The sequence below is a fragment of the Thermobia domestica genome, chromosome 3, assembly GCF_964235325.1.
Source record: "Thermobia domestica chromosome 3, izTheDome1.hap1.1, whole genome shotgun sequence".
NCBI classification, from domain to species: Eukaryota; Metazoa; Arthropoda; class Insecta; order Zygentoma; family Lepismatidae; genus Thermobia; species Thermobia domestica.
In genome coordinates this window covers 129,565,945-129,578,055 of record NC_137456.1, presented here as the reverse complement: position 1 = coordinate 129,578,055, position 12,111 = coordinate 129,565,945, and the positions used below count along the sequence as shown (strand labels likewise).

Genomic DNA, 12,111 nt, shown 5'->3' with positions numbered 1-12,111 from the left:
CAAGGTGTACCGAAATCAGAAGCTCCCGGCATGTAAAAATGTAAAACAGTCTCTGTTGCCGAGCCGAGCCTATCCCTGGCCAAGCTCGACCACCAATTATAGCGATCATTATCTCTCAGATAATTGCCTATTTGCCTATCAAATTTTGTTCAGATTAGGCCAGTAGTTACCGAGAAATAAAGTACGAAATATAAGTCGAGCCGAGCTAAGCCTGTCCCTGGTCGAGCTCAGCCACCGAATATAGCGAGCTTTATTCCTTAGATAATGAGCTATTTGTCCACTAAATTGGTTCAGATTCTGCCAGTAGTTACTGAGAAATAAATTGGCACAAATACACACACACACACACACACACACACACACACACCTTGAGTTAAGCTGTAAGCTCTCGTATGCTTGCAACGGGGTCTAATAAGTGAGAAAGATAAAAAGCATTGAGTGTATGGAAATGCTTCAAAAAATATTATTTAAAAATGATAATAGAAGTAAAGAAAATGATAAGGTGAATTGAGTATATCCTGACAATTATACTTTCGTGAGCTTTTCGTGACAACATACTCGTAAGATGGAAAAATTGGTAGTGGCGGCTCTAGAGAGAAGCCTCTTCGGTAAAAATTAACTTTTATAGCTAATAATTACGAAATCTTTGTATTTGTATAAAAGAAATAGTATATCAGATAAGTCTTCCTCCCTAGGTAAAGTTTGCATTTTTGCCTGTGCGACCTCCTTCAAGTTCTTCCTCTGTAAACTAGCAAATAATCAATCTAGTTACCTATCGTAACTTCCAATAGAAGAACTGGATCAAGGAATTGGACCAGATTGTTTCATTTCTTAGTTTAAAATCAGTGCCTATGTTATTTGCCAAACATAATGTAAAAACTAAACACTCCTCCACGGAGATACCGCTGGTAGAAACTGTTTTGCATTATCATGTACATTTATACGTTCTATTGTAGTGCAAATTTATGATTACTTACTTCCAAAAGTTTCCGAAGTTATCTCTCGCAAAATCAACAACTAATCTGAGTCCTACAGTCCGGGCATAATTTGCGAATGGAATTCATGAGTAAAGTTCTAAAACCTGGAGGGAGGAGGGGAAGATTCCTCAATTTAATGTTTTTTGTAAGAAAATTCTCCGGCGTTAATAACTTATTAGTGGGTGAATAAAATGACACTATTGTCAGAAGTTTGTTAGCATCCATTTCATATATAAGTAATGGGTGAACTAATGATAAACGGTATCTCTGACCTTAAAGCTTTTTCTAACACCTTGGAAACTATATAACTTCTCCATATAATAACATGAAATACTTCATTCGAAAGTGTTACTAAAACTATTTATTTTACATATTTCAAAATTTGTCCAGATTTGTGCTATTATTAATACTATATATTTACTTTTAGTTTTTCTTGTTAGGGTAACATTAGAGCTTACTAGTTAAAAATTAATTAATTTTCTCTCATTAAAAGTTGTTTAAAACATGCCTTGCATTTGACAACCGCGCTCGGATTCTCATTTTGTAGCTATAAAAGCAGGCTTCTTAGATTCTCTCCCCCCTGCAAGGTTAAAACTCATGGGCTTTGAAATGGCAAGAGAATAAAAGTTCATCTTCCAGCTACTCAGGCCAGTCTGCTCCAGAAACAATGACAAGGAAGTGCGTTTGATCGCTTATAAGATCAAAACTTGTTTTTCGCTTGTAAAAACTTTCTCCATTCAATATAAGTTGCAATGTGGAATGGAGGCTTATAAGTCATGAATGGTTTTCAGAGGGTCACTGTACCATTCCTCATGTGGTGCAATACGCAGTTCCACCATGGAGTGGAGATGAATGTCTCCTCCGGATTTCAGAGTAGACGAAGGTCTCAGCTATACTTTGGGTCTCTGTGTCATTTTCTTCTCGATAAAGCATTTCTGACGGTGATCAGTGGTTTGGAGATTCCTTGAAAGAATCAATCACCGTCTATCTCAAAATAAGTATAAACATTTGTGAACAATTCCATTTTACTATTTAAGATTTCAATTTAAAATCACTTTAGTTTCTAATATAAAGAGAGTCCTTTTGCGTCATATATTGAAGCTTTATGTTCAGGTAGACGTAGGAATTCACTTTCTCAAATTACATATTCTTACGCTTGTGCATTCGGTAGGAATGCTTTCGTCGTCGTTTTGAAGAAAGAAAAGAAACTATAATCGTTAACTTGGGAAATATAGCTCACTGGTAGAATTGAGAGGTATCTGAGAAGACGACGAGCGTTTTTAGTTTATAGGGCATGTGGGTAGAAATAAATAAGAGCAAATATTTAAAAAAAAATAGAGAGTCGAGAGTCTGTTTAGGAAGAAAGAAATGGAAGGTTGTTTGGGCGTTTAGGACCTTGGATGTGTATTCCGTACCTCAGTTCCTGGACGTCGACTGGTGGTCTCCATGTCTCGGCTTCTGTGTCGAATTGGCGTGGGATTTGGTATAGATCTCTCCTGCCGTTGCTCACACTCGCTCCTCGTGTATTTCACCGCTTCTCGAGTGCTACTACCATCATCCGGGTCCTGGGACGTTTTTATATCAACCAAAGTAGGAAGATGGCCGTCGAAATTACGGAAAAACATCCAAAGTACGCACGTGTAGGGATTCAGGAAAGTGCAAGGTAAATGGAATTCTCGACTTATTTAATAATTTGTCAACAGTTACAGAACACTTTGGTTACATCAGATTACATAAGTTACATAAATTTACCAAGAATGAAGAATGAGGAATTGTCTACTAAAGAGAATTTTGAAATGTTTGCTGACTGTCTTATTGTTCCAAGTTGTGACTGTCTCTCATCATCCACAGAAAATTAAAAAAAAAGTAAAAAAATAAAAAAGTAAAATCGTTATTAAATCATGATTTGTTTATATACTGAATATTAATAATATGAGGGAAATCCAATATCTCTACAATATTTTCAACTTGTATTAACGTATATATATTGTGGAATTCGCATTCTTGATCTTTGTGATGAAAAGAGCTTCCGACCAAGGAATTTCAAATCGTATTGTTGAATTAATTTTGTATACTGTGTGTGATCTACTTACTGATCATGTAATTTCTTTCTCTTTCCTAGTTCAGCCGCTCTTGTGTTGGAGGTACTCCAATTGTGATCGATTCAATATCTTTGCACAAATCAGACGACCACATTCTACGATTTGAGTCCCGCTTCGAATCTGGAAATCTTGCTAAGGCTGTGAAAGTGACTGACACTTATTATGAACTTTATCTTAGGACTGATACACTTTGGTTACATCAGATTACATAAGTTACATAAATTTACCAAGAATGAAGAATGAGGAATTGTCTACTAAAGAGAATTTTGAAATGTTTGCTGACTGTCTTATTGTTCCAAGTTGTGACTGTCTCTCATCATCCACAGAAAATTAAAAAAAAAGTAAAAAAATAAAAAAGTAAAATCGTTATTAAATCATGATTTGTTTATATACTGAATATTAATAATATGAGGGAAATCCAATATCTCTACAATATTTTCAACTTGTATTAACGTATATATATTGTGGAATTCGCATTCTTGATCTTTGTGATGAAAAGAGCTTCCGACCAAGGAATTTCAAATCGTATTGTTGAATTAATTTTGTATACTGTGTGTGATCTACTTACTGATCATGTAATTTCTTTCTCTTTCCTAGTTCAGCCGCTCTTGTGTTGGAGGTACTCCAATTGTGATCGATTCAATATCTTTGCACAAATCAGACGACCACATTCTACGATTTGAGTCCCGCTTCGAATCTGGAAATCTTGCTAAGGCTGTGAAAGTGACTGACACTTATTATGAACTTTATCTTAGGACTGATATGTATACAAATAGACATATGCAATGGTATTATTTCAGAATAGAAAATACAAGAAAACATCTCTGGTACAGGTATGTCAATGATGCTTGTTTACGAATTTCTATGTTGCAGATACATCGAATGTTCTAAAAATGGTGCATGGTGCCCATTGACCTACTATTCTATATGTCAAAATAAAATGAAAATGCTATACGTATAATGATATTCTCTCCGGGACTTTCTTCTGGCCAACCAAAAATTTGACAATACGGCAATGTCGTACATCAACTTTGAACCATTAACAGTGCTGGTTCTTGCGCAATAACCTTCGACCCGCTAGGCACAATAGGTTCAAATCGTGTTTAATTAAACGCCCTAATTGTTTACATTTATTATTATTATTATTATTATTATTATTAGTATTATTATTATTATTATTATTATTATTATTATTATTATTATTATTATTATTATTATTATTATTATTATTATTATTATTTCAGTTTGCCCACGCACAAACATGGCACAAACACAAATCGAATGATGCCATTGACTTAATAATAAACAGCAAAGCAAGTTCATTTTGAGTATCATCACTATATATTTTGAAATAATTAAATTGAAGCAACGTAGTTTTAAAGTTGCAATTAAATCGTCACAATAGTTTTAAATTGGTAAGTTTCATGCATGCTAGCAACATATATTGGCGTCAGGCAGACAATCAGGCACCGACACCTGTTTCCTATTAGGAATTAATGTTATGCTCTGATATGTTTGTCTTTTATAAATAAGATTGCTTTACGATTCCATCAAGTAATTGCATCAATTCTCACTTGATAAGAGTTAAAGCCGACAAAACGTTGATTCTAACCCCATCTATTAGCATCGGTACTGAGTGGCAGAGCTAGCTCGGGGCCGGGAGGGAGATCTTAGGCCAACCCAGTTTTTGGAGTGACAAAAATAATTTAAACTATTATTTACATATTTTTGAAGCTTATAGTAAACTCATGATATACTTATGGCTGCCCCCCGCAATTTTTATCTTCCAGATCCTCCTCTGTCGATACTTGTTGTATCATGCTCGAAGAATTATTTACAATAGGCCTATGTGTATTTGCTTTTCGGTAAGTAAAAGACTGCGTTCCGTCGTAAAATTATTTGCTGGCCATAGCATCTGAAGAATGTCACGGAGCCACTATATAATAATATCACTTTATCTTGACCTGCAGAATAATTTTCTGTGGTCCATGGGTAGGCCCACAACCAGAGGGGCGCTAGGGAGGACCTGGTCCCTCTAAACATTTCGTAGCCCCTCCAGTCCTTAACACAAAATGTTATTATTAATACAAAAATCACAATTTAGTTATTTGTAAGAGAATCTTTAAGACTTGTCCCCCCTAACATATTCATGTCCCCTCCAAACTTCTATGGCTGGTTGCGGGCCTGTCCATGGGCGCTATTTTTAGAACATCATACTTCTGATATGAATGAACATACTTACCCTAACATTCGTTTAGTTTAATTGTAGTTACTGACTTATATCCAATTGAATATCGAGAGTACCTTCATCCTAGGTAATACAATGAAGGAATCAATCATGTTTCTTCGTAATAATGTCATTCCGTAATTCAATCTAATAAGGAGATCCAGGTCCTTAGCCAGAACACTAAGGAGGACCAAGATGATTTTTAAGGGGGCTAACTTGAATACACCTTATATTTATATACATATCAACAAAGAACTGAAAGTTTCAGTGGGCTTGAAGGTGTTCGCAAGGGGAGATCAGCTACCCCTAGTCACTCCCTAGCTACAATCTGAATAGATGTCAAGTGCACTAGTAAAAATTTCTCAAATGAGCGTATGAGTTGAGCAGTGACCTTAATTTCCATTTTAGAATTTATGTAAAGTGAAAAGTATTTTTAAAAATGAATATAATTTTACGAGTATATTGATTTTTTTTATTACTTTCATAAGAAACTAAAACTTATTCAATTATTTGAAAACAACCAATAAAAACTAAATATCATTTCATACATATTAAGAAATAATTTTAGATCTCAAGTTAAGGAAAAGTTAACTATCCTAATGAATTCTTGCTTGACCTGAGAAATAACGTGCGTACGCCCTGAAGCGACGGACAACTGCGAGTACTTAATTTGAAATGACATTCAAAAAGAAAGAAGAAAAAAAACGTAAAGTAGGGAACAAAATGTTTGTATTTCTTGTCTGTTAAAGCGATCAAAGTGGTTCTGATCAGTATAGAAAGTTGACTTAGTATTAATATGATATTATTGGTATATGATTATATTGCATTATTATGTATTCGTATATCAGTGGTAGTAGTAGTAGTAGTAGTAGTAGTAGTAAGCTAAACACAAAAAAATCAAACGACATTCGATACGGTTTAATCAGCGTGATGCAAAATTTGCATTTCTCAAAGGAAATCAAATACATGTTACAGAAAGGAAACATGGCAGATTTACATTTTCAATGCGATGATTAAAAAGAAAGTAACATATCTCAGCTGCCGCGTGTGTTAATTATCTCTTTAAAAGCTGGAAGTGGAAAAAAAAGATATACTGTACTAGCTTGTCAGAAACTAGTACTAAAGTTTTGTTTGTTTGTTTGCTTTTTGTAAGTGCTAGACATAGATGTGGAGAGACAATTTTAAAACCTGTTGCGAGAACCTGGGGAATTTTAACAACCTGTTCGGGCGAACTGCTAAATGGCACGACTGCCCATGCACCTACTTAATATGGTTAATAGAGAAGTATAAGATTTTTTTTTTTTTGTTGGAACACTAAGATATTAAGTCAATGTCCTACTTTGAAAAAATCAGGTAAACTAATTTTTTTATACGACGTGTGTTTCAAGAAAGGATCGAACATTTTAAACCTTTATCGATTGTCGGGACTTGTAAGTCCCGGTGTTTCAAGGTTACGTTCCCTATTACGTAATAGCCCTTGTGTTGCCAGCAACCCGTTGGGACTAACAAGTCTTTCTTCAAACACTTAAAGGAACGCTCACAAGATGGTACAAGCTGTTTATGAGCGTTGCTGTGTATGTGTGACAAATGAAATTTCGCGCGTTTGAAGCATGCTGTTTATTTGTGAGTCGTAGTCGAGTGTGTTCTGATTTACTCTAGTTTTTGTGTAGTATTTGGAGCTTCAGACGTTCGTGGATTTTTTTGTTACTTGATCAGATATAGTATAAATAATACAAATATAAATTTTAACAGTTTTTGTATTATTGCGCGTATTATGGGGTAAAATTACAGGTGGACCCAGAAGTCCCGTCAGGCTTGTAGGCAGAGGCGGCATCAGGATTTACCTTTTTGGACTATAAATAGTGTGCTCTATTTGCAGTGAAATTTGTTTTCGGTAATATCTAAATAAGAAAAATGTTTTGTAAATACTTAATATTCCTCATTTCGTTGCCTCGAATATGCCAGGACGGGTATGCAAGCCCCTTGTATCACCTGGTGTCGCGTTGCCTTTAGTGTTTTTTCAATGTTGGAAAATATTACAATGTGCGGATATTGCGTAACTATGTTTTTCGGTTCCTTTGTAGGAATAATGTCTAGAATACTCGACGATAAGGAAATAGAAGATATTCTTCTAGAGGATATTCCACCAGATCTTGAAATAGACACTCCATTTGAAGACAGTAGCAGTGATGAGGTAGAGAAGGAAACTGTCAATCCCTTGGAAACTGTATCAGACAATCCAGGTTCTTCAGCGTTGTCTCCGACAGTTCCATCTACAGAAGGTGAAAATAGTGATGGCTGATGGTGGTGATGATGTGGCAAGTGCAAAGACAGTAAGAAACTTTCAAAAACAGGATAGTGTAACGACTGTTCCAATTTTTTGCGTTATCTCGGGATGCGTTCGTAACTACTTTTTGCCGAATTCTTCTCCAACAGACGTTTTTCTGAACATTTTTCCAAGCGAAATTGTTAATAATTTTGTTTTTCAAAGCAACTTGTACATTCAACAACGCAACAGGAAAGTGAAACCAATCACAGAATAAGAAATGTTTGGTTTTATTGGTTTACAGTTTTTGTTTGGCTATCACAGGTTACCGCAAACGTGTCATTATTGGAGTACCGACCGAGATCTAACAGTGCCGATTGTGTCTCAGAGAATGACAAGAGAAAGATACAAACAAATACTGTCCAATATGCACGTGAACGACAATTTGGCTATTCCATCTGATAACAAAGACAAATTATACAAACTTAGACCATTAATTACATCATTGAATGCAAATTTCCAAAAAACTCAGGTTGCCAGATCAGTACCAATGTATTGATGAGAGTATGAAGAAGAAAAATCAGAAATTGTATGTAAAGGTACAAACAATAAATCATGATCATAGTATTACCAATTGCTTCTAATTATATCCCTAAGACAGTAAAATTTAAGATTATAAAAACATCCGAACTAAATATATATGACAATTATTATGTTAACTCGTTTCAGCATGACGGGACTTTAAAGTCTCTTAAGTGTAAACACGTGGCCCATGATGATAATCATCAAATCGATCGATTTAATGGTTACTTGTACGCATTTAGAACTGAAATACGAACAAAATGTATTAAAATTCAAATTAATATTTAATTCGGGTCATAAAGGGTTAAGTAGCAGCAGATTGCGTGCTTCGGCTACGATGTGCACACAGCGATATATCTTAGTAATAGATTGCCTTTTATTAGGTTCCGATCTATGCTTTAGTTGTCGAGTAACTACCGATTGAGTGATGTCATGCATTTACTACTAACCGGATTAGTAAAAAAAACAGTAATGAATGGGCTGGAGGAACAACGCATCTATGTGGAAACTTTCACAAAAACATTCCAAATGCTGGACCAAGAATACAGGGATGATTGCAATTGCCGAACACAGTTCTATAATTGGTTTAGGCGTTTTAAGGGGACAGAAGTTCTGTTGCTGAAGATCCAAGATCTGAACTTTGGTTGTGCCTAACACACCCTATTCTCCGCACTTGGCCACGGCAGACTGTTTGTTTTCTGTTTCTCAAACTTAAAACCATTTTGAAAGGACGTCGTTTCCACTCCATAGAAGAAATTCTGGAAATGTCGACGACAGTACTGCACGCCATCGAAAAACGTAATTTCTAGCAGGCGTTCCAAAACTGGAAGAAACGATGGCAACGGTGTATTGACATTAGTAGCGAGTACTTTGAAGGGGATAGTAGTTGAAAGTTCGTACAATGAGCATTGAGCAATAAAGCAAGAATAGCAAAAGTTTGGTCTTTCTTTGACTGCTCCTCGTAAATCAGAACTGTACAATTATACTAATAAAACAAGGAATTATATATTTATTCTGTACAATCTTTTGGTATATGAATTCGTAACGAAATTACATTGGTTAGTTGCAGAATTCACACTCGAGTTCTTAGGATTTTAGGCAAGGTCGCTATCAACACATATGTTTTCCGATATTAATGAAAAGTTAAATATCAACTTCTTGAGTTTGTTAATGCACACTCATTTTTAATGAGGTTTCAGATCAACCAACACACACACACACACAAAACTACAAACGTGAAATTTTGAACTCATCTATTTACTACTTGCTATTATAAAACAGTACATATTGTATGTATAATACAATTAACATTGACTTACAATTAAGCCTTAGTATCATTCCGAAATTCGCTCAAATGATCTTCGTGTTGCAAATTAAAAGAAACGTATTGGATAGGACAATTGGGATAATTTCTAGTTCGTTGTTTGTCACTCTATATTTCTACTCATTATCCACACACAGAAAATTGTCCTTGTTTTTTAGTTATTATAATCGTAGTTTGGATGTTGCTATCGAATATTTACAGCAGTTTAATTATATTTATTATTTATTTAACAACTACTCAACAGCTTAAACTAATTTATTTCATAATGGCACCATGATCAACATAACTACATAACAAAAATCATTTTTAATTTACCATAAGTTGTATTATACATTAGCAGACATTAAAAATGCAGCGTCAAGAAGGAAAGGAGATAGCAGCTCCAAATGGAGCAGATAGATAGCTTAAGGAATGATTTTTCAACCCGTAGGTCAGGACCCCTAGGGGGCTGTGAGATGAATATATGGAGATCGCGAATTGAGGCGAAAAATATAAATGTAATTACGATCTAGTAGCGAAAAATATTTTTTAAAGATTATTTTGATATACATTATTTCTATCTTATTGTCAAATATAACAGAGAATACTAAGCAAGTAATTTTTAAAAAAAAATGTTAGAATGAAAGAAAATGAAATTGGTAAAAATTGAATATTGAGATACGAGAAAAGTACAAATGCATATTGAAATAACAAACATGCATATTGAAATAAAATCAAAATGAAGGCCAGTGTGAAACCTGTGCTTGGTGTGATTTCATTATGCGATAAGCGGCGACAATCAAAAACCTTATTACAAACCGGAAATTACTTATGGGGTCACTGGCAACAGAATCTCATGAAAGGGGAAGCTCGTGATTTGAAATAGGTTGAGTAAACCTGGATTAAAATGTAAGTGAGAAATGAATACTCATGTTAAGCTCTCTGCGATGTGTGACAGCGCCGTGAGATCCTAACATAAATTCAAAAAGTCAGTTATTCTTAGGTCCACGTGGGCGTCCAAAACGACTATGGCACAAGACGTAGAGAGAATTAGGCCTTCTACACTCTCCCGGAATGTGGCAAGTGATTCTTTCGCGACACGTTACGAGAGATCATGTTGCGGATTTCTCTGCTGAGATAGGCGTTGTGCAATCATGGACCAGACGTATTCAATTAGCCAGCTATCAGACTAGTGAAAGAAGCAATGAAACTTTGTACCCATTCAAGAAATGTCGGGCATTGCGTTACAAATTTGGTTGCACGTTAATCTGTTGGAAACTGAATTCATGCAGAACCTGCAGTAAAAGGACCACAATTTGGTGTAACAACTCATCGATGTATCGCTTGTCATCGAAGGCAAGACAATGCATATTAGGCGTGAGGAGGTACGGAATCCAATGAAATTTCATGCTCTAACGTTCAACTGGGCCGGTATTGTGATGCAGAATTTCTCAGACTTTTGCCATTGCTCAGACGGAGATGCTAACATCGTGATGTTTCAGGTAGAAGTTGAATTCGTCCGAGAAGGGAATGCCAAGCTGTTCTAGGTAATAGTATACAACAGCTCCTCATCGTGTTCCGTACTCGAGTATAGTTCTTACTCTTGCACCACGTACAGAAATGGTGGTATGTCATGTGCAAGTGGTAATAGAACACATAAGAAACCCGGATCATGTTGTACTCACACTGGAATATGCAGTATGAGTACACCGTGATCTGCGTTTCTTATGTGTGCTATTACAATTTCTACATAAAATACCATCACGTTTGTACGTAATGCAACAGTAAGAACTATCCACGAGCACAAGACATGCAATATGCGTTAAAGTCCCTTCCCCCACACACATAGTGAAATATAAAGTACAAGGGCACTACAGAGGCGCACATAAAGTGCACCGTACTCGAGGATAGTTCAAACTTTTGCATTACGTACAGAAATGGTGGTATGTCATGTACAAGTTTCAGTCGATAAGTAAATGAAAGTCGCTTTGTTACCCCATTTTCAAGTTCCTAGGTCCTCAATGAATAATCCGTAAAAGACTGAACTTCGTGAGTCCTCGGGAAATGATGAGGACCTGTTGTATACTATATCGCGCCTATACTTTGCAGTCAATGGACTTCGTGCAAATATGCCCTGTCCTGCCACTTGACGTCGAAATGTTTATGGGGATTCTGTTCGCAGCGCAACAATAACTCCGAATTATTGTGGCAGCGTTTGGGATGTAGCTACAGCCTGACGTGGAATCTGAAGCAATGGACTCCCGCAAGAAATCTAACGAGGTCTTCCATGCCAAAACCGAATACACTAATCACCGTATATACAAAGGAGCTCTTATACGGTACATTATTCCTAGAACGGGGCACGGTGGCCCAGTGCTAGAGCGCTTACAACTGGTACGTGGGGTCCCTGGTTGCTAGTTCGATCATCATTCACTTGCCTTAATCATCCATCTCCCTGAGATTTCTCTTAATAATTTTGAAGTTATTTCTCGATCGATTCTTCGGGAATTGCTGCCGCATTTCACGACGAAGCATTGTACGAACGTCCAGACACATTCTCATAACTCCAACTTTCTGTCACTATTGAACTAATTATTGCTCTGTTTCTGTTTCCAAGGGTGGTACGTTGAATAGTTGCACTGGTAATAATTTAC

The 12,111-nt window shown here is 36.0% G+C and overlaps 1 protein-coding gene across 2 annotated transcripts in view; it reads left to right on the top strand.

Moving 5' to 3' along the window:
* The window catches only part of LOC145680733 (uncharacterized), a 118,086-nt gene that overhangs the window by 37,216 nt on the left and 68,759 nt on the right, over window positions 1–12,111 (top strand). Inside the window, exon 4 of one of the 2 annotated variants that reach the window (XM_081751690.1) lies at window positions 3,677–3,912. In XM_081751690.1, coding sequence (XP_081607816.1) covers window positions 3,677–3,912 — 236 coding nt within the window. Of the gene's footprint in view, window positions 1–3,303; window positions 3,913–12,111 lie in introns of those variants that run through there. The other variant, XM_081751689.1, reaches the window with a different exon arrangement.